This window comes from Vipera ursinii, assembly GCF_947247035.1.
Source record: "Vipera ursinii genome assembly, chromosome: 2".
Lineage (NCBI taxonomy): Eukaryota > Metazoa > Chordata > Lepidosauria > Squamata > Viperidae > Vipera > Vipera ursinii.
The window spans coordinates 1,044,833-1,067,943 of NC_139513.1; the positions used below are offsets into that span (position 1 = coordinate 1,044,833).

At 49.8% G+C, this 23,111-nt stretch overlaps 1 protein-coding gene across 1 annotated transcript; it reads right to left on the minus strand.

The window, feature by feature from the left end:
* Positions 1-158: 158 nt before the first annotated feature.
* On the minus strand, positions 159-12,644 carry LOC310634704 (H-2 class II histocompatibility antigen, E-S beta chain-like; the record flags this gene model as incomplete). The annotated part of the gene is made up of 6 exons (XM_083353238.1): positions 159-535; positions 987-1,010; positions 1,240-1,353; positions 1,505-1,786; positions 6,505-6,777; positions 12,560-12,644. 6 exons carry the CDS (start codon positions 12,642-12,644, stop codon positions 522-524), a joined length of 792 nt encoding a protein of 263 aa, XP_083209364.1. The 3' UTR covers positions 159-521.
* Between the last annotated feature and the right edge of the window lie 10,467 nt (positions 12,645-23,111).

Below are 23,111 nucleotides of genomic sequence, written 5' to 3' on the forward strand. Positions count from 1 at the left end.
CCCAAACCATTCTGGCTTTGGACCCAAAGCTGCCGGGATGGTCAATCCAGACGCAGTGGAGGCCTCAATCTGAGGAGGGGGAGGGGAGAAGGGTGACCACCCTGGAGGGGGAGAAAAGAGGAGGAGGAAGGAAGGAGGAATTCCAGGGTTTTCCTACAATGTTTATTCTTTTACATCAAAGCAAAGTGAAGGGAAGGGATTTGGAGGAAGAGTAATGCAGATGAAGCTGCTGTGGATTCAAAGCAGGGAGAGATTTGGGTGTCTGGAATGACAGGCAGGCCCAGAGTCCCCAGGGTCAGTCTAGATGGTCTCCACCCCTCCCTCCCAAGAAAGGGAGGCCCTGAAAGAAAGATGGAGGGGGCTCTCAGCAGGAAAAGCTCCAGGCTGCCCTTCTCCTCCTCTTCCTAATCTAAAATCTTGAGCCTCCATTTTTCAGAGGTTGCAAAAAAGCCAGAAATTCATCAGCTACTGAGGAAAAAAAGAATTTCCTTTCCCATCAGGAAGCAGGAAGGACGGCAGGATTAATTCATGAGGGCTGTAGAGAAAAAGAGAAGGGGAGAAAATGAGAATATAAAGAGACCCACACTGCAGGGGGGTGGTTGATAGGTAGGGGCAGAATGAGGGAGAATCTCCCACCCACACCCACACCCATTTCAGGGAGGAAAAGGATGCAAAGGACCAGCAATTCATTTCCCGGGACTTATGGAATTTTCCCCAAATGACATAATTGGGGCAGTTAATCAAAAGAGGAGTCCTCCCCACCCACCACGATGGAAAAAACCTGGTCAATATTTTACTATTTGTGGTGTGTTTGTATTTGTTTTTGATTCCAATGCATTTTCAGGTCTCTGTAAGGAAACGCTGCCCAAAATTTCAAAAATTTGTGTTATCCACAGCAAGCAGGTTTTGTTCAGATACATATTTTTTTAAAAAAGGAAATATTAACGAATATTAAAGTAAAATCTACAACTTGAGGAGAAACTCACCTGCAGGAGGCTGGATGGGAATTGCTGCAAGGAGAAAAAGAGCCAATCAGAACCTCTCATGGGCTGGAGGAATCAGGGCCCCCCCCTCCCCATCGATAGCCCATAATAGGTTGCAGGATGCTCACTTATACAGCAGACCCTCAAAGAACAGAATTTCCCATGCAAATTTCCAAGGAAGCCTTCTTGCCATCTGAGAGGTCCCCCCCCCCGATGGTCCCCTCACCACAACCTCTCATCCAGCCCCCAGACTCACCTTTCTTGCTCTTCAGGTAGAGGGAGAGCCCCGTGGCAAAGAAGATCACCCCGATCAGGGCCCCCATAATCCCCGTCCAGAGTTTGCTCCTGGCCGAGTTGGAGGATCGGGGCTCTGGGGAAGGAGAAGGAGCCTCCCCTGAGCAGGAGGATCAGGGCCAGCTTCCCCACCCAGGAGGGTCCATCCTGGCTCTCCCCACAGGGAGGGTCTCTCCCCCTCTCTCAGGGTAGGAGGGGGTCCCCAGAGAAGGAGGGGAGGGGCTCACCCCACTGGACGGTGATGGGGGCTTCCAGGCTGGTGTGCTCCACCTGGCAGGTGTAGACGTCCCCCCGCTGGGGCTGAGTCTCCAGCATCACCTGGAGCTGGTAGGTCCAGTCTCCGTTCTGGAGCTCCTCCCCGAAGGCCACACCCTCCTCCTCCAGCCGCCCGTTCTTCAGCCAGCGGACCTGGATCTCCACGGGGTAGAAGCCCCTCGCGGTGCAGAGGAGGATGGTGTGGGGGGAACCCGGGTCCAGCTTGGTGGAGGAGATGGAGACGGTGGGCTTGGCTGGAGGGGAGGAGGGGGAGGAGGGACACGGGGGAGACACAAAGAGGGCCGAGAAAGGGAGACCAAGTTGGTTAGTTCAGACCAAGATCCCTTTTCACTCCTGAAAATATAATTTGTTTGAAATCATTTCCAAAGCAAATTGCAGCAAGAAATTAAAGGGGATCCTGGAAGATGGAAAAACATAAATCCTTTTAGGGCCTCCCTTTTTCCCTGCTTTTGAGGCGCTGACTTTTAAAACTCCACAAAAATTAAAAGCATCATTAGGCTAGAATGATTAGAAATAAAAAGCATTTATTATTATTATTATTTCACAGCTCCCCAAAGTAGGGCTTGTTTCCCAAAAGCAGAGGCCTCTGTTCATTATTTACTTTATTTAGCTTATTCCGTTTGTTTTGAATGTCGATAGAATTAGTCTAGGGCGAAGCTAATCACGTACCCAGAGGCTTGACTGCCTTGACTTATTGATGGGGTTCGGTTCAAGACGCCTAATCTGGAAATAGGGCGGTGACTTCCGCGTAGGGCCATGATCTGCTGACGTGATCAACACCACGTGGGTTTGTTTACTTTGATGACGTCACTGATCAAAAGGGCTGATAATTTGCATTAAAAAAAGGTACACCCTCTAACTACTTTCATAGATCCACTCCAGCTCAGAGACCTTTTGCTAACCACGTTTTTCTCCCTCAAGGGATTCTCTTACTGTAGGAAACCTGTGATATTTCCACCTTAGGCTCACATAAAATGGCGCAGGTCTGGCTCAGGGCAGAGACAGGTTTCGTTTCTGTTCATAAGTTGCAGTTTACCAGAAATGAGATGACCTTGCTATGTGCAGATGGACAATCCCGTTGGAACACGTACAAGAAAGTAACACATACAAGAAAGTTACAGGAACAAAGACATTCCATACAGGGCTATAGCTGAAATGTAACCATTAGATAATTGCTTGTTGCTTGTGCGTTGCTGGTATCTCAATAAAAGAGAGCTTGGGACTTCCGTCTTGGCCCTCATCCCGAGAACGCTCAGAGAGACGTGTCCTCATTTATTGGCAAGTTCATGAGGAGCCCGCCGGGTGCGAAAAACCCACACTTACGAACAGCTAATTATATCATGTTTAAGAACATGCAATTTTTAAAGGTTTGGTTATTTGCAATTCAATCCTGGGATCTGGTCAGGATTTTTTTAAATGAACAGTGAATTATCCTCCTGGGTTTGCAGGGAAGAATTTAGGTGTAAGAATGAATTCCAGACTGAACATGCAGAGAACAAAATCTCTGTCGCTTCCCTTAAATATTCCATAATTTCCGGAAGGAGCAAATTCCCAGCATCTCCCCGTAAAATGCGTTTTTCTCTTGGGATCTGGCGGTTTTCCTCTTGTGGAACAAAGATCTTATTTAATTCTTTGGTAGCGTATTATTTTTGCAGACACCAGCAACAACAAATGGCAACAACTGCAGATGAAACATTGGTTTTGCACAATGAAACCTTATCGGTTGATAGAAATATATAAGGTTTTTTCAAAATATAAGCAAATAAAACTAGAACAACAAATGTAGGCAATTTGCCAGGAATCTGGAAGAGGGAACTAAACAATCCGAGGCTTCCAAGCTGAAGGAATCCCCGAAATTCAGTTTTAATATTTGTGGGTGTTTTTTGAATCTTTGCCCCCAAACGAGGAACCTTCCCAGGTAGGAAATGAGAAGCGATTCGGCTGCAGGTGAAGCCGAGTCTGTGACCGAAAAGGGGGTCTCAAGGGGGGCTTTTCTCCCAGACCCCCAAAACTGGATGAACAAACGACTCTGAATAAAGAATAAAAAGGACTAAAAGATGGACGGGGCACAGCAGACAAAACTTCCCTAATTCCCTTTTCCAGACCTTTGGAAGTTCACTTTTTATCCTAAAATCCCAAATGCCCCAGAGGGGAAGGGAGCCCCTCCCCCACTCCTGGCCTTCTGGAAATGGTGGGGGGGAAATGGTGTCTGGGGCTTCGCTTGGGGGGCGTAGAGGAGGAGGCAGAAGTGGGGCCAGTCAGCATCTCGAAGCCCTCCCCCTTTTAATAATATTTTTATCACTGGAGTTTAATCATCCTTGCCTTTTAAATCTTAAATTGTACATAGACTATTTTGGTGGTTTTATATTTTATGTGTGTGCCATCCAAAGTCCCTCTGTGTGTGAGAGAGAGATGGTTTTAAAAGTTGATACGGGAAGAATAAAACGCAGAGATACTTTCAAAGCCACTTTACAAGGAATGTATTTCTTTGAGATGGGAAAGAATAAAGAAGAAAATCTATACGAAGCTACCTTGAATGGCTTTCAACAATGGAAGCTTTTGCTTACCCAAATTTAATTCATTATGACAAAGTCGTTGACTTATAAAGATATCTTGGATAACGGAGGGAAATTGAAAGATAGAGAAGATTTACAATGACAAGGTATTGATTTAGCATGGTGACCATATTTGCAAATTCAAAAGAGATAAAGAGAACAGGATTCCATAAAGAACAGACAGAATTCAATCAAACATTGTTAAAAACAGATGAAAACTTGATTAGGAAACTCTATAGATTTCTGCTCAATTTAAAGATGGAAGAAGAACACATAAAAGAAACAATGATAACGTGGGCAAAAAGCTTTGGATATTCTACAGACTTGGAAGACTGGCAGAAACTATGGGATAGAAATATCAGATCGACTAAAGCAGTCTCATACTGTATAAAGAAAACTTGTATAAAATGTTTTAGAAATGGCATATGACACCAGTAAGATTACCGAAAATCTTTAAAAACACTTCAAATAATTTCTGGAAATGTAAACAAAGGCCAGGTACTTACTATCATACATGGTGGACAGGCCTTAAAGCAAAAAAGTTTGGGGTTAAAATACAGACATGGTTGGAAAAGATGAGTAAAGACAGAATTTAAGGCAGAATTGGTTTTGTTAGGAATATGAGGACCTAATTATGAGAAGGAGAATGAATATTTAATATTGCATGTACTGACAGCAGCGAGAATAGCATTTGCCCAATGCTGGAAAAATGAAAACTTATCAACTGAAGAGGTTTTAATTAAGAAGATCTTAGAATGTGGAGAAATGGATAGATTGACGTTAGAGATTAAAGAGAAAGAAGATTCAGTTTATTATAGAACATGGGATCATTTTTACCAACGGTTAGGAAAATGAACTAGCAAGAAATGAATGTGATATGTTATCTTGAATATATACTGCTCAAAAAAATAAAGGGAACAGAAAATAAGACATCCTAGTATTAAATGTGATGGGAGCACCCCAATATTCCCACATTACACCCCTCCTGCGTGAGCTGCATTGGTTACCGGTTGTCCTCCGGGTGAGATTTAAGGTGCTGGTACTTACCTTTAAAGCCCTACATGGCTTAGGCCCGGGATACTTGCAGGACCATCTGCTGCCGGGAACGAATTCCCATCGCCCAGTGCGCTCACACAGAGAGGGTCTCCTCAGGGTACCGTCGGCTAGACAATGTCGGCTGGCGACCCCCAGGGGGAGGGCCTTCTCTGTGGGAGCGCCAGCCCTATGAAACCAACTTCCCCTTGAGCTCCGAATGGCCCCGGATCTCCGGTCCTTTCGCCTCAGCCTCAAAACACTCCTTTTCCACCTGGCTGACCTGGACTGACAGGGATTTTAATTATGTTTTTAATTTTTTAACTCTTATTTTTAATTTATTTTAATTTTAATTTATTGTACAGAGGCCTTTAATTTTAATTTTACCTTAACTTCTGTATTTATTGTATGTTATTGTTGTTAGCCGCCCTGAGTCCTTCGGGAGATACGGCGGCATATAAGTCCCAATAATAAAATAAATAAATAAATACAGTACATTGTGTTGTTTAAGTGTTCCCTTTATTTTTTTGAGCAGTATATATCAGTAGGAAGAATGAAATGTATTGACTAACTGATACTGTTTTTGATTATCGTTTATTACATTCTCTACAGATATCTATTACTATATTAACTATTGTTAATTGAACGTATGTAGCCGGACAATTGCCTGTTTGCTAAAGATAGAAAATGTTATTGGGGGATAATCCCAATGTTGATCCCATCCCCACCCTAAACCCTAATCCCTAACCCCATCCTATTTTATCCCTAACCGTATAAAATTCAATAAAATCCTTTTTAAAAAAAGTTGATAAGTCAATTAATAAATATTATTGATTTATTCATATGAAATATATTGAAATATTATACAGCATACAGATTATATTGAAATCTATCGACCTACTGGGCAAGAGAGAGACCTTGCTGGATTCCTCCCCCCCCCAGAAAAATATAATATTTTGTATAATATTCCGGAAAGAAGTTTTTTGGATCTTGGGAAGAGAAGGAAGATCGTGGGACGAAAGGGAAGTAGAGGAATACATATATTTCTTCCCTCCTTTTGCATGTTTAATTGTCATCGTTATAGAATTTCTGACATTTTAAGGGTAATTTATTTTTTACACATTTTTATTTAGGGGTGATGTTATAATCCTACCCCCTCCAGACCCCCGCTTTGAGGGAGGGAGGGGGCGGTTTAGGAGGATCAGTAAATATCAATAAATACCAATGAATAAATTTCCTAGATCGGAGAGCAGAGAATAAATAATGGGTAAATCTTTATCTGGGAGATCCCTAATCAATGAAATGAAACGGGGGGAGTCCCCGCATTCCCCCCCCCCCCGTGGAACTCCCCCTCCCCCACTCACCTCTCCGGCCAACCACGGGGCCGCCCTGGAGAGCCTCGTAGTTGTTTCGGCAGAAGCGATCCACGGAGGCCTTCTTGTACTGCAGTTTGAGCTTATCCCTGTTCCAACCCTCCGCAGTCTCCTTCCCCAACGCCGTGACGGCCTCGAACTCCCCGCGGGCGCTGTCGAAGCAGAGGATCTCCTGCCGGTCGTAGATGTACCTGTACAGGTATCTCACCTGCTGCGTCCCGTTGAGGAAGCGGCACTCGTCCTTGTCCTGGGCCAGGAAATGGGCTGCGGGGAGGAGGAGGGGGAGGGGGGTCAGGAGGGACTCCGGCACCCATGGTTCCCAGCGGCTACTGGAGGAGAGGCCCACGTGGGGAGGGGGAGGGACTGCCGGAAGGCGCCCCCTGGAGGAGGGAGGGGGAACCGTCGGTCCCAGCGGGATTCCCCCTTGGTGGGGGGGTCTGGAGGGGGGGGAAATGAGGGAGGGGGGAAAGAGCTTCCATCTCCCCAGGGTGGGAAAAGGCAGGCAGAGGTTCAGCCGGTCCAGCCCTCCCTCCGTCTGCAGGGAACGCTGGATCCCGGGGGGGGGGGCTCTTTGCCCCCCCAAAAACCTGCAGGAAATATGGGGGGGGGAAAGACACGCCCCCTCTGGGCTGGAGGGAAAATAATACCCAAACTTCTCTCTCCCTCTTCCTTTTGGGAGCACAATAAGGATACCCAGACCCATGCTCCTGGGCTCTCCCCTCCTTTCCAGCCCCACCTTCCCTTCCCCCCCCTCCACCCCATCTTCAGCCCCACAAGCTGCCTTTGGATGCTTTTCTAGGCCTCTTTTCTCTCCCCCTCCCAAAAGACCCCCTGCAGCCCCCCCCAGGCCACCTGAAAGGGAGGGGGCTTCACTAAAGGGGGGGTTTGGAGGAGCAACTCAGACCCCCCCATATCCCTCCCAAGAGAGGCGGATAATGGGAGGGAGGGGAAGATTTTCAGTCTTGGGGGCTGCAACTTCAGGGCGGTCTTCATTGTGTGCCCCCCATGACTCTCCACCGCAGTCTCCCTTTCTCTTTCTGCCTGCCCTTTTGCCAAAAAGCTTCTTTTTTGTTAGACTCTTTGCTGGTCTTTGCGGATTCAGCTCTGAAAGTGCCTCAGTTTCCCCCTTTCGCTTTCGCTTTCCGTCTCCTTCCTCTTTCGGTGCCAGAAACTTCGGGGCTCAGGCGCTAATTCGGGGTCTGCAAGGTCCCCCTCCCACCCAGCCACGGGGGGGGCGACAGAGAGAGGGGCCCGGCGGCCTCTTATCCCACCCGCGACCCCCGCCCACCTCGGCCGCAAGCAGGGAAGGGGGGGCTCCCTCTCTTGCGGAGAGAAATGCTGTGAGGGAGGGGTGGAGACCACGCGGAGATCCAGGCTCCTGCAGTCTCCCGCCTCTCTTGCCCTCGACCCCTTCTCCCACCTCTGGGGTCCCAGCCCCATTCTTCACCCCCAGAAACACTGAGGGCCCCTCCCCCCACCCAGCCCCTCCTTACTGGGGGTCTCCTTCCCCCCTCCGCTTCCGGGGATCCGGGCCAGCGCCCCCACCAGCAACAAAAGGGGGACCCCGACGGAGCCCATGGATGCTCCCCACAAGCGCCCCCAAAGGGAGGGGAGAGAGACGCGGAGGCTCCCAGCCCAGAGGCGGAATCGGGGGGGGGGGGTCTCGCTTGGGGGGGAGGGGGCGGTTTCATCGGAGTTCAGGATTGGGAGGGCCCAGGAAAACGGAGGGACCAATGGGAATTCTCCCTTCTGCAGCGTCATCGGTCTCCGGGCAGAGTCTGCCTGAGTTCATCCACAAGAGGAGATAGTGCGAAGCCGAGAGAGAAGCGGAGAAAGTTGGGGGAGGGGAATCCCTTCAGTCTGGGGGGGCTGCATTTTAGGGGGGCGTTTCCTGCCAGCTCCGGAGGGGAGAGGAAGCGGCACTCGATCTTCCTCTGGTACAGGAAATGGGTTGTGGGGAGGGGGAGGGGGAGGGGGAGGAGAAAGAGGGGCAGAAGGGACTCCGGGTGTCAGAATCCATTGATATCACATTCATTAATGTATGGTTAGATATTGTGCCTACCGGGATTCTGCCATACTTGTAGAAGGAGGGGGGGATTCAGTCTATCTGTGGCTGCTTTCAAAGATCTGGGGAAAAGTGATCTGTCTGTTTGGGGCTGTAGGAAGAAGGCGATCTACCAAGGAAGGCAGGAAGTTCCTTCTTCCCAGGGAAGGACCTGACAAGCAGGAATTGAGGGGATCCTAACCAAATGGAGTTTTGAGGGGAGGGGGTTGAACCGGGAAGGCTTATATAGATTTGAAATGCGACTCAAGACCAGATCCTGTCTCATTTCTCCACAACCAATCCTATCCTTAGTAAACCTTTTCCTTTTGGACAAGTCGGCTCCAAGGGTCCTTATTTCCTAAGATGTGGATTGGGCTGGGTCCTGACGCCGGGGCCCATGGTTCCCAGCCTCTCCCAGAGAAGGGACACAGGCTTGTCAGAGGAGGGGAGGGAAACCTGCCGCAAGAGGCTACCGGAAGGCGCCCCCTGGAGGAGGTATGGGGAACTGTCGTTCCCAACGGCTAATCCTCCTTGGTGGGGGTCGGGGGAGGGGAGGAAAATGAGGGAGAGGAAGAGACTCCTGAGGGACCCCCTCCATCTTCCCAGGGTGGAAAAAGGCAGGCAGAAGTTCAGCTGGTCCAGCACTGGGTCTAACTGTCTGCAAGGAATGTTGGATCCCGGTGGGGCCTCTTTGTCCCCCCCAAAAATGGCAAGAAATATGGGGGGAGGTAAGAGACGCCCCCCTCTGGGCTGGGAGGAAAGTAATATCCGTGCTTCTCTCTCCCTCTCCCTTTCGGGGGACATAAGGGCTGGAGGGTCACAATAAGGATACCCACACCCATGCTCCTGGGCTCTCCCCCCTTCCAGCCCCTCCTTCCCTTTTCCTCTTCCTCCCCTCACTCCCCTCTTCAGCCCCACAAGCTGCCTTTGGATGCTTTTCGAGGCCTTTCCTGTCCCCCACCCAAATAGAGCCCCCTGCAGCCCCCCAAGACGGTCTGAAAGGGAGGGGCTCCAGCCCCCCTCACTAAACGGAGAGTTTTGGGGAGCCAATTTAGGGGAGCAATTCAGACCCCCCCGAATATCCTTCTCCCTCAGTTCCCCCTCCCTTCCAGATCCCGATTCAGCAATGGGGGGATATGGGGTCGGGGGTTCTGGATCTCCTCCCCAAATTCAGAGTCTCCCCCCAGAAGGAATCCAAGCTCAACTCCTCCCTCCCCTTTAAAAAAAATTCAGAAGGAAAACTGAGGTTGCAAAAACCCTTTTGCCAAAAAACGTCTTTTTTCTTAGACTCTTTGCTGGCCTTTGTGGATTCAGCTCTGAAAGTGCCTCAGTTTCCCCCTTTCGCTTTCGCTTTCCGTCTCCTTCCTCTTTCGGTGCCAGAAACTTCGGGGCTCAGGCGCTAATTCGGGGTCCGCAATGTCCCCCTCCCACCCAGCCACGGGGGGGGATAGAGGGGCCCCGGCTGCCTCTTATCCCACCTCGGCTGCCTTCCCGCGACCCCCGCCAACCTCGCCCACCTCGCCCGCAAGCAGGAAAGGGGGGGCTCCGTCTCCGTCCTACGGTGGAAAATGCGGAGAGGGAGGGATGGAGACCACGGGGAGATCCAGGCTCCTGCTGGCTCCCGCCTCTCTTGCCCTCGACCCCTTCTCCCACCTCTGGGGTCCCAGCCCCATTCTTCACCCCCAGAAACACTGAGGGCCCCTCCCCCCACCCAGCCCCTCCTTACTGGGGGTCTCCTTCCCCGCTTCGCTTCCGGGGATCCGGGCCAGCGCCCCCACCAGCAACAAAAGGGGGACCCCGACGGAGCCCATGGATGCTCCCCACAAGCGCCCCCAAAGGGAGGGGAGAGAGACGCGGAGGCTCCCAGCCCAGAGGCGGAATCGGGGGGGGGTCTCGCTTGGGGGGGAGGGGGCGGTTTCATCGGAGTTCAGGATTGGGAGGGCCCAGGAAAACGGAGGGACCAATGGGAATTCTCCCTTCTGCAGCGTCATCGGTCTCCGGGCAGAGTCTGCCTGAGTTCATCCACAAGAGGAGATAGTGCGAAGCCGAGAGAGAAGCGGAGAAAGTTGGGGGAGGGGAACCCCTTCAGTCTGGGGGGGCTGCATTTTAGGGGGGCGTTTCCTGCCAGCTCCGGAGGGGAGAGGAAGCGGCACTCGATCTTCCTCTGGTGCAGGAAATGGGTTGTGGGGAGGGGGAGGGTGAGTGGGAGGAGAAAGAGGGGCAGAAGGGACTCCGGGTGTCAGAATCCATTGATATCACATTCATTAATGTATGGTTAGATATTGTGCCTACCGGGATTCTGCCATACTTGTAGAAGGAGGGGGGGATTCAGTCTATCTGTGGCTGCTTTCAAAGATCTGGGGAAAAGTGATCTGTCTGTTTGGGGCTGTAGGAAGAAGGCGATCTACCAAGGAAGGCAGGAAGTTCCTTCTTCCCAGGGAAGGACCTGACAAGCAGGAATTGAGGGGATCCTAACCAAATGGAGTTTTGAGGGGAGGGGGTTGAACCGGGAACGCTTATATAGATTTGAAATGCGACTCAAGACCAGATCCTGTCTCATTTCTCCACAACCAATCCTATCCTTAGTAAACCTTTTCCTTTTGGACAACTCGGCTCCAAGGGTCCTTATTTCCTAAGATGTGGATTGGGCTGGGTCCTGACGCCGGGGCCCATGGTTCCCAGCCTCTCCCAGAGAAGGGACACAGGCTTGTCAGAGGAGGGGAGGGAAACCTGCCGCAAGAGGCTACCGGAAGGCGCCCCCTGGAGGAGGTATGGGGAACTGTCGGTCCCAACGGCTGATCCTCCTTGGTGGGGGTCGGGGGAGGGGAGGAAAATGAGGGAGAGGAAGAGACTCCTGAGGGACCCCCTCCATCTTCCCAGGGTGGAAAAAGGCAGGCAGAAGTTCAGCTGGTCCAGCACTGAGTCTAACTGTCTGCAAGGAATGTTGGATCCTGGTGGGGCCTCTTTGTCCCCCCCAAAAATGGCAAGAAATATGGGGGGAGGTAAGAGACGCCCCCCTCTGGGCTGGGAGGGAAGTAATATCCGTGCTTCTCTCTCCCTCTCCCTTTCGGGGGACATAAGGCCTGGAGGGTCACAATAAGGATACCCACACCCATGCTCCTGGGCTCTCCCCCCTTCAAGCCTCCCCTTCCCTTTTCCTCTTCCTCCCCTCGCTCCCCTCTTCAGCCCCACAAGCTGCCTTTGGATGCTTTGCGAGGCGTCTTTCCTGTCCCCCCCCAAATAGAGCCCCCTGCAGCCCCCCAAGACGGTCTGAAAGGGAGGGGCTCCAGCCCTCTTCACTAAAGGGAGAGTTTTGGGGAGCCAATTTAGGGGAGCAATTCAGACCCCCCCCCGAATATCCTTCTCCCTCAGTTCCCCCTCCCTTCCAGGTCCTGATTCAGCAATGGGGGGATATGGGGTGGGGGGTTCTGGGTCTCCTCCCCAAATTCAGAGTCTCCCCCCAGAAGGAATCCAGCTCAACTCCGCCCTCCCCTTTAAAAAAAATTCAGAAGAAAAACTGAGGTTGCAAAAACCCTTTTGCCAAAAAGCGTCTTTTTTCTTATACATTTGATGGCCTTTGTGGATTCAGGTCTGAAAGTGCCTCAGTTTCCCCCTTTCGCTTTCCGTCTCCTTCCTCTTTCGGCGCAAGAAACTTCGGGGCTCAGGAGCTAATCCGGGGTCCGCAAGGTCCCCCTGCCACCCAGCCACGGGGGGGGGGGGCGAGAGAGGGGGTCCAGCTGCCTCTTATCCCACTCGGCTGCCTTCCCGCGACCCCCGCCCACCTCGCCCGCAAGCAGGGAAGGGGGGGCTCCCTCTCCGTCTTGCGGGGAGAAATGCTGCGAGGGAGGGGTGGAGACCACGCGGAGATCCAGGGTCCTGCAGTCTCCCGCCTCTCTTGCCCTAGACCCCTTTCCCCACTTCTGGAGTCCCAGCCCCATTCTTCGCCCCCAGAAAGACTGAGGGCCCCTCCCCTCTCCTCCCCCCGCCGAGCCCCCTCCTTACCGGGGGTCTCCTTCCCCGCTTCGCTTCCGGGGATCCGGGCCAGCGCCCCCACCAGCAACAAAAGAGGGACCCCAACGGAGCCCATGGATGCTCCCCACAAGCGCCCCCAAAGGGAGGGGAGAGAGACGCGGAGGCTCCCAGCCCAGAGGCGGAATCGGGGGGTCTGGCTTGGGGGGAGGGGCGGTTTCCTCAAACTTCGGAATTGGGAGGGCCCAGGAAAGCGGAGGGACCAATGGGAACTCTCCCTTCTGCAGCGTCATCGGTCTCCGGGCAGAGTCGGCCTGAGTTCATCCACAAGAGGAGATAGTGCGAAGCCGAGAGAGAAGCGGAGAAAGTTGGGGGAGGGGAATCCCGAGAAGCGGAGAAAGTTGGGGGAGGGGAATCCCTTCAGTCTGGGGGGGGCCTGCAATTTAGGGGGCGTTTTATGCCAGCTCCGGAGGGGAGGGCGGACTTCTATTTTCACCCCACCCCCCCATGATTCCCAACCAGAGCCTCCTTTTCTCTGCGTGTCTGGAGGGGTGGACTAGATGCCCTTTTAGTTCCCACAGGGAGCCTAGTGCAGGGCTTTTCAACTTTTTCACCCACTTTTAGGATGTGGCGACATCCGAGCACCACCAGTCGCCTAGCAAGGAGTCCAGAACTTGATGAGCAAAAAGAAAAACAAAAGGAAAAAAGTGATGAAGAGCAGGTAGTTTGAGCCCCCCCACTCCCCCCCCACTCCCCCCCCCCCATGTCCTGGGCGGAAGACTCGATCCTGACTCCAGAGGAGGTAAAGTTGCCATAGGTTTTTTTATTATTTTAATCCCATTTATATCCCGCCCTTCTCCGAAGACTCAGGACGGCTTACAAACTTAGCAGTAGCCTTCATTCCATGTATATGTCTGCTTATTAGGGCTTTCACACACACACCCCAAGCGGCATTATTACAAAGTCAGCTTAATTGCCCCCAACAATCTGGGTCCTCATTTTACCTACCTCGGAAGGACGGAAGGCTGAGTCAACCTTGAGCCTGGTGGGACTCGAACCTGCACTCATGGCAGGCAGCTGGTGTTACTTAGGGAGGCATCAGCCCACTGCTCCACCAAGGCTCCCCCTCCTGTTCTCGGGTGGGGGGACCCTCCCCATCCCCCTCCTCCAAGTCTTCCCTCGGGGTCACCCCCACTGCAAGTGAGCCCCTCCCCTTCCATGCTGGTCCCCCTTTTCCCCCCTCCCCTCTTTCCCGGCCATCAGAGCCCCCCCCCCTTAGAGAGCCGAGTCTCCCCGTAACGTCTGAAGGGGGAGAATCGGAGCCTTTGGGTCCTTTGGGCCTCCGGGGACATTTCTTCAACCCTCCGTCGGTTTCTTCTCTGGGCTGTCCGGGGGTCGGGAGGTGCCCCTCAGCCTCTTCCAGGGGGGGAAAGGCAGGGGACCGAGGGGGCCGCCCCACCCGGAGACTTAGCCATGGGGTGGAGCAGGACAGCTGACCCGGGGAAGAATCCTGGCTTGTTGCCTGCTGGATCAGGGCCGGTTCCTCGGTTCCGCTTCGGGGGAGCCCAGCGCTTCTGTCCGGGGGGGGAAGGGAAGCGAAACTCCAGCCCTTCTCCAGCTGTTGGGGGTTGGGGAAACACACAAAGGTCCTCTCTGTGTTTGTGTGTGTGTGTGTGTTTCTGTGTGTGTGTGTGGGGGGGGGTGTTGAGGGCTGGGGGGGCAGGGAGAACCCAAGAGAAAATCCAAACCTCGCTGGGGAGACACGAAAAGAGGAGAGGAGTTCTGCTCTAGTCAGAGGCTGCCTGGATCTGGGACCCCCTTTGTGCGACTGGCTGTGTAGACACAATGGTGGTGCGGTGGGGGCAGGCCCTCCCCTCCCTCCCCCCTCCTGCTCTGGGGACCCCCTCCTGCCCGGAGAGTTTCTCCTCGAGTGATAGACAGACGTCTAGACGGGTGCTTGCCATTACACGCGCAGGCGCACACACGGCTCCCTCCTCCTCAGCGGAGACCCCCATTCACAGCAGCCGCTGCAACCATCCAGTCGCTTATCCGGAATAGCGTCGGTTCTGCTTGGGGTGGGGAGGGGGGGTGGGGAGGGGCTGGACTAGAAGACCTCCGAGGTCCCTTCCGTCTCTATTCCCTTCTAAAAAAAATCTGCTTAACTCCAAATCCTCCTCGGCCCTCAGCCAAGGCCACCAGATCCGGGAAGATCCCCAGACGCCCCAGATCTAGCAGCCCCCCCACAACCATATTTGTGTCTTCAGCTGAGGCTCTGCTGAACAGGCATGCAGGTGTACAAACACACACACACACACACACACACACACAAAGAGAAACTCTTCTTAAAGGGGCAGCAGCGAAGGAGTCACCTGAGGCCTTTTCCAGGACTGCCTGCTCAGCCCCACAGCCGCCCCACACTCCGAAGCCCCCTCCCTCTGGGACAGCGGAGACCCCAGACTCTTGCAGGGCCCGGGATGCTGCTGAGGACCCCCACTTTGTGTCCAGGGTGGGGGGCCCGGTCCTGGCCTGTCAAAGCGCCATGCGTGGCCCCCCCCTATAGAGTTCCCCCCCTGCTCAGAAAAGGGTTCGAGCGATTCTGCGGCCGGTGGCTTTGATCTTTGGGAAGGGGGCGCAGATGTCCGTCTCTCTGGGCCGGGGGCTCCTGGGCGGGGGGCCCGGGGGGGCGTCTTCCTGGGGGCCCCTTGGGCCGGAGCAGGAAGTCCAGGCTGAAACCGTTCCTGGCATAGAAGACGTTGGCTAAGACCAGCTCTGCGGGAGAGAGGGGGGGAATCAATGGGGGGAGCCCCCCCAGGAAGGCCCTGCCCTCCTCCCCCAAACCCCTTTTGTTTTATTCTATTCTTCAATCTATTTATTCTATTCTATTCTTCAATCTATTATATTCTATCCTATCCTACCCAATCTTATCCTATCCTATATTCTATTCTATTCTATTCTACTTTCTACTCTAGTCTATTCTTCAATCAATTTATTCTATTCTATTCTATCTGTCAATCAATCAATTTGTTCTATTCTATTTTTCAATAAATTTATCCTATCCTATCCTATCCTATCCTATCCTATCCTATCCTATCCTATCCTATCCTATCCTATCCTATCCTATCCTATCCTACCCTATCCTGGATTCTATTCTATTCTATTCTATTCTATTCTATTCTATTCTATTCTATTCTATTCTATTCTATTCTATTCTATTCTATTCTATTCTACAGTATTCTATTCTATTCTATTCTATTCTATTCTATTCTATTCTATTCTATTCTATTCTATTCTATTCTATTCTATTCTATTCTATTCTATTCTATTATAATATTATTTAATTCTATTCCATTCTATCTATTCTATTCTTCAATCTATTCTATCCTATCCTATTCTATTCTTCAATCAATTTATCCTATCCTATCCTATCCTATCCTGAAAGGGACGTGGTGGCTCAGTGGGTTAGAACGCTGAGCTTGTCGATCAGAAGATCGGCAGTTTGGCGGGTCGAATCCAGAGTGCCGCGTAGCAGAGTGAGCGCCTGTTAGTCCTCCCAGCTTCTGCCAACCTAGCAGTTCGAAAGCACGTAAAAACGCAAGTAGAAAAATAGGGACCACTCCGGTGGGAAGGTAACAGCGTTCCGTGCGCCTTTGGCGTCTAGTCATGCCGGCCACATGACCACGGAGACGTCCTCGGACAAGCGCTGGCTCTTTGGCTTTTCAGTCAATCAATTTGTTCTATTCTATTCTTCAATCAATTTATCCTATCCTATCCTATCCTAGATTCGATTCTATTATTCTATTCTATTCTATTCTATTCTATTCTATTCTATTCTATTCTATTCTATTCTATTCTATTCTATTCTATTCTATTCTATTCTATTCTATATTCTATTCTATATTCTATTCTATATTCTATTCTATATTCTATTCTATTCTATCCTATCCTATCCTATTCTATCCTATCCTATCCTATCCTATCCTATCCTATCCTATCCTATCCTATCCTATCCTATCCTATCCTATCCTATCCTAGTTCATACAAATAGCCCTCAATTTACAACCTCAATGGAACCCAACATTTCGGTCGCTAGTTAAGTGAATTTAAGTCCCATTTTATGATCTTTTCGGCCACAGTCGTTAAGTGAACCTGTGCCATCGTTAAGTGAGTAACATTGTTGTTAAGTGAATCCGGCTTCCCCAGGGAGGTTTGCTTGTCAGAAGGTGGCAAATGGGGGTCAGACGAAGCCCCCGGGACTCTGCCACCGTCATAAATACCAGTCAGTTGCCAGGCGTCTGAATTTTGATCATGCGCTGACCACGGGGAGGCTGCGACGGTCGTTAAGTGTGAAAAACGGTTGTAAGTCACTTCTTTTGTGCCCGAGTTCTTTTTGGCCCCAAATTTCAAAAATCTGTGGTATGCACAGCAAGGAGGTTTTGTTCAGGCACATTTTTTTTTAAAAAAAGGAGCAATTAACGAATATTAAAAGAGACATTTATCACTTGAGGAGAAACTCTCAGGGCAGGAGGGGTCCCCCCACCGCACCACAGTTGTGTACACACAAATCCACACAAAGGGGGTCCCAGATCCAGGCAGCCTCTGATCAGAGCAGAACTCCTCTCCTCTTTTCATGTCTCCCCAGCGAGGTTTGGATTTTCTCTTGAGTTCTTCCTGCCCCCCCAGCCCTCAACAACCCCACACACACACACAAACACAGAGAGGACCTTTGTGTGTTTCCCCAACCCCCAACAGCTGGAGAAGTGCTGGAGTTTCGCTTCCCTTCCCCCCCCGGACAGAAGCGCTGGGCTCCCCCGAAGCAGAACCGAGGAACCGGCCCTGATCCAGCAGACAACAAGCCCGGATTCTTCCCCGGGGCAGCTGTCCTGCTCCACCCCATGGCTGAGTCTCCGGGTGGGGCGGCCCCCTCGGTCCCCTGCCTTTCCCCCCCCGAAAGAGGCTGGGGGGCCCCTCCCGACCCCCGAGGAGACCCCGGACAGCCCAGGGAAGAAACGAGGGAGGGCTGGAGAAACGTCCCCGGAGGCCCAAAGGACCCAAAGGCTCCGATTCTCCCCCTTCAGACGTTACGGGGAGACTCGGCTCTCTAAGGGGGGGGCTCTGATGAGTGGGAAAGAGAGGAAAAGGGGGACCAGCACGGAAGGGGAGGGGCTCACTTGCAGTGGGGGGGGACCCTGAGGGCAGACTTGGAGGATGGGTATGGGGAGGGTCTCCCCCCAGAACAGGAGGGGGAATTATGGCAACTTAAGTCCTCTGGAGTCAGGATTGAGTCTTCTGCCCAGGACATGGGGGTGGGAGTGGGGGGGTCCTCAAACTGTGGAAGAAACCTTGTTCAGGTCTTCCCTGCCCAGAGGGAGGGGGCTTCGGGCCCCAAGGCAGGAAGGGCTGTGGGGGGGGCAGTGGGGCCAGGTGGGCAGTCCTGGAAAAGGCCTCTGGGGTGACTGAAGCCCCCCCACCTCCACCCCGGCCTCCAACCGTCTCCTCTGCTGCTTCTTTGAGGGGGGTTCTGTGTGTTTGTGTGTTGTGGGTGCATGTGTGTCCTGAGACAACAATATTTTGGGAGGACCGAGTTTGCCCCATTTTCCCCTCAATGGCCCCCCTGCCCCCCAGGTGGGAAGCTCTCTGCCCTCCCCATATCTCTCAAATGACCCCTTTTCAGGGTCCTTCCCTAAGAGGGGGAGCCATTTTGGGGGGGAGGCCATTTAAAGGCTGTGATGGAACCTGTTGACCGGGGGGGGTCCCCAACTCCCACCAGAGCTTACAGCCTCCCACAGGGGCCCTCGAGGGGCGGGTGAAGGCGGCTTTCCCCTGGTCTGAATGCAGCTGAGGTCAGAGGTCAGGAGGGCCCTTCCCTGGTCATGCGTGTGGTCTGAATGGGGCCACATCTTGACCCCCCCATGTCCTAGAGATAAGGGGAATTGTAGTCCTCACCCTCCCCAATGGAACTCCCCAAAGTTTACCCCTCACCAACCATGGTAACTTGGAGGAGGCAGCTGGATGGGCTGGAGTTCGTCTGGAGGGGGCTTTTCATAGATAGTTGATAGAATGTGAAAGAAGTTGAAAGGGACCTTGGAGATCATCTAGTCCACCCCTTTACCATTTATACCATCAAGCAGGGGAGTCTACACTTCCGGTGGCAACGCCATATATCAACAACAATCGGCTCAAATTATAATTAATGGGGGATTAACAGATGAATTTAAAATTGAAAAAGGTACAAGACGGGGGTGTCCCCTGTCACCGTTACTGTTTGTCTTAACATTGGAGATTTTATTGATTAAAATTCGGGAATCAACTAAAATAAAGGGAATAAAAATAAAGCAGAATGACTATAGGTTAAGAGCATTTGCGGATGACTTGGTTGTTACAGTATCCCAACCGATTCAATCGGTTATAGATTTGACGGAAATCATAATTCAATATGGGAAAGTTTCGGGTTTTAAGGTAAATAATAAGACTAACATATTATCTAAAAATATGACTATGAATGAAAAGGAAATGTTAGAACTGACAGGTTTTGAAATAGTGAAAAAGTTAAAAAGGTTAAGAGCCTTGGTGGAGCAGTGGGCTAATGCCTCCTTAAGTAACACCAGCTGCCTGCAATTAGTGCAGGTTCGAGTCCCACCAGGCTCAAGGTTGACTCAGCCTTCCATCCTTCCCAGGTAGGTAAAATGAGGACCCAGATTGTTGGGGGCAATTAAGCTGACTTTGTAATAATTCCGCTTGGGGTGTGTGTGTGAAAGCCCTAACAAGCAGGCATATACATAGAATGAAGGCTATTGCTAAGCACATTGATTTGTGCTTTAAATTGTAAGCCGCCCTGAGTCTTCGGAGAAGGGCGGGATATAAATGGGATTAAAATAAATAAATAAAAATAAAAAATAAATATTTGGGAGTATATATTACAGCTTCTAATGTGAAATTATATAAGAATAATTATGAGATGTTATGGTTAAAAGTACAAAAGGATTTAAAAATTGGAAAAAATTACAATTATCTTTGTTGGGAAAAATTGCAGCTGTTAAAATGAATGTTTTACCAAAGTTTCTCTTTTTGTTTCAAATGATACCTATTTTGAAAAAGGATGCTAATTTGGATGATTGGCAGAAGGGTATTAATAAATTTATTTGGGCGGGGGAAAAACCGAGAGTTAAACTTAAGATTTTACAAGACGCTCAGGAAAGAGGGGGACTTAAGGTGCCTAATCTGAAACTATATTATGATGCGGTGGTTTTAACACTGGTTAGTGATTGGCTCAATTTAACAAATAAAAGTATACTTTATCTTGAGGGGTGGGACTTATTATATGGGTGGCATGCATATTTGATTTATGATCAAAAAGTTGACAAGGCTTTTAAATCTCATATTTTAAGAAGTGCTTTATTGCGTGTCTGGAAAAAGTATTATTATAAGTTGAATTATAAAATACCAATTTGGGGGATTCCTGGACACGCAATAGAGGGGGTATCTATGGGTGTGAATTTAGATATGATTTCTTATAAGCAATTACTTAGACTGGTAGGGAATGATTGGCAATTAAGGTCGGTAGCTGAGTTAAAACAAGAAAATATCGTACAGTCTTGGTTTCAGTATACCCAATTGCAAGCTAGGTGGAAGTTAGATCAGAAGGTTGGTTTGACACTGATGGATGAAAATTTGGTAAAACAGATTAAAGATCAAACTCGAGCACATATAAAGAGTATTTATAATGCTTTAATTGAATTAGATTCGGAAACGGAATTGGTGAAAGATTGCATGGTAAAGTGGGCTCAAAATATTCAAGAATTGATCCCATTGGATGTTTGGGAGGTAATTTGGGTTAGAAATGTAAGATTTACTCAGGCCCGAAACTTAAGAGAAAATTTTTATAAAATGTTTTATAGATGGCATTTGGATCCTAAAAAGTTGTCTTGTATGTATTCCAACTTACAGTCCAAATGTTGGAGATGTGGTAGTTTGGATGCTACTTACTTTCATATTTGGTGGACTTGTAGAAATATAAAAGCTTTTTGGATTAAAATTTGGTGGAACATCCAAAAGATTTTCAAGAGAAAGATAAAGTTTACTCCACAATTATTTTTATTGGGTGTTATTACAGATGGTGATACTAAAGAAATTAATTTGATGTTGAATTTTATAACAGCTGCGAGGTTATTGGTAGGGCAATATTGGAAGAAGGACTGCCTGCCTACTATAGAGGAGTGGACGCTTAAAGTGTCAAATCTAGTAGAAATGGCTAAGATTTCTGCTTACTTGAAGCATCATTCACAAGAAAGATACATTTCGGTTTGGAGAAGATGGATAGATTATATTCAGAAAAAATATGGGACTAAAAAGTTCCATTTAGCTTATGAGTAAACTTTAGATTGTTATAATTTTTTTTAAGTTCGATATTTTTAGAGTGTTTGTAATCATGTTATAGGCGGGTTAAAGTGTATTATGTATTTGGATACGTAGATAGTTGATCAATGTTAGTTAGTTTATGATTATTATATATTTGTAACCCTGTAATCGGCTTTGGGAAGTGGGGGAGGGGAGGGGGGTTTAGGGGTGGGTTGGGGATGGGATAATATTGTTACTTTTATAAAACTCTTTAAAAAGCAGGGGAGTCTATATGATGAGAATCTCAGCCCCAAAGAGGGAGGGGGGAGGGAGGGAGGCATTGGGGGGCAAAATGAGGCAGGACCCTCCAGTTGTGAAGGAGAGAAATGGCACAAAGGGCTGGGGGAGTGTAGGAAGAGTCCCCCAATGGCTCCCCACAGGTTTTTGGGGAGGACCATGGCCAATGGCATCCTGGTCCTCAAAAGGGGGCTTGAGGGGAAGCAGAGCAAAGGGGACTCTGAGTAGGAGGGGGGGTCCTGCCCCTTCCCCTCCCTGAATCTGCCCACCCTCCTCCTGAACCAGTTCTGGCTTCAGACCCAAAGCTGCCGGGATGGTCAATCCAGAGGCAGGGGAGGTCTCAATCTGGGGAGAGGGAGGGGAGAAGGGAGGACCCTCCTGCAGGGGGAGGAAAGAGGAGAAGGAAGAGGAAGGAAGGAGGAATTACAGGGTTTTCCTACAATGTTTATTCATTTACAGCAAAGCGAAGGGAAGGGAAGGGATTCGGAGGAAGAGTAATGCAGATGAAGCTGCTGTGGATTCAAAGCAGGAAGAGATTTGGGTGTCTGGAATGACAGGCAGGCCCAGAGTCCCCAGGGTCAGTCTAGATGGTCTCCACCCCTCCCTCCCAAGAAAGGGAGGCCCTGAAAGAAAGATGAGGGGGCTCTCAGCAGGAGAAGCTCCAGGCTGCCCTTCTCCTCCTCTCCCTAATCTAAAATCTTGAGACTCCATTTTTCAGGGGTTGCAAAAAAGCCAGAAATTCATCAGCTACTGAAAAAAAAATATTCCTTTTCCATCAGGAAGCAGGAAAGATGGCAGGATTAATTCATGAGGGCTGTAGAGAAAAAGAGAAGGGGAGAAAATGAGAATATAAAGTGAAACCTTCAGTGTAAATAACATTATTCCTCTCTATCAGCCCCCCCCAGACAGACCCACACTGCAGGGGGGTGGTTGATAGGCAGGGACAGAATGAGGGAAAATCTCCCACCCCCACCCCCATTTCAGGGAGGAAAAGGATGCAAAGGACCAGCAATTCATTTCCCGGGACTTATGGAATTTTCCCCAAATGACTTAATTGTGGCACTTAATCAAAAGACGAGTCCTCCCCGCCCACCACGTTGGAAAAATGTAGGAAACCTGTCATATTTCCACCTTAGGCTCACATAAAATGGCGCAGGTCTGGCTCAGGGCAGAGATAAGTTTCGTTTCTGTTCATAAGTTGTGTTTTACCAAAAATCAGATGACCTTGCTACGTGCAGACGGACACCCCGTTGGAACACGTACAAGAAAGTAACAAGAACAAAGACATTCCATACAGATATGTAGCTGATTTATAACCTTAAGATAATTGCTTAGTGCATGGCTGAGATGTAACCATTCGCAACCTTAAGATAACGGTTTTCATGGATAGCTGAACGCTTAGATAATTGTTTGTTGCTAATTGCTTGTTGCTTATGCGTTGCTGGTATCTCAATAAAAGAGAGCTTGGGACTTCGGTCTGGGCCCTCATCCCGAGAAAGCTCTGAGAGATGTGTCTTCATTAATTGGCAAGTTCATGAGGAGCCCGCCGGGTGCGAAAAACCCACAGAAAAAACCTGGTCAATATTTTACTATTTGTGGTGTATTTGTATTTGTTTTTGATTCCAATGCATTTTCAGGTCTCTGTAAAGAAACGCTGCCCAAAATTTCAAAAATTTGATGGGGAATGGCAGCAAAGCCAGGTGTCAGTTTGCCAGGAATTGCGAGAAATGTCACAAGGAGACTTCCCTTCCCTTTTGTAATTTCCCAAAACTTGGAAACATCCCCCGCAAGATTTTAGTGTTTCTCTGAGTGTTTGTTTTCAATTGCAATGCATTTGCAGGTCTCTGTAAGGAAACACTGCGCAAAATTTCAAAAATTGGTTGTATCCACAACATGGAGGTTTTATTCAGGCACTTTTTTTTAAAGGAACAATTAACAAATGTTAAAGTAACAT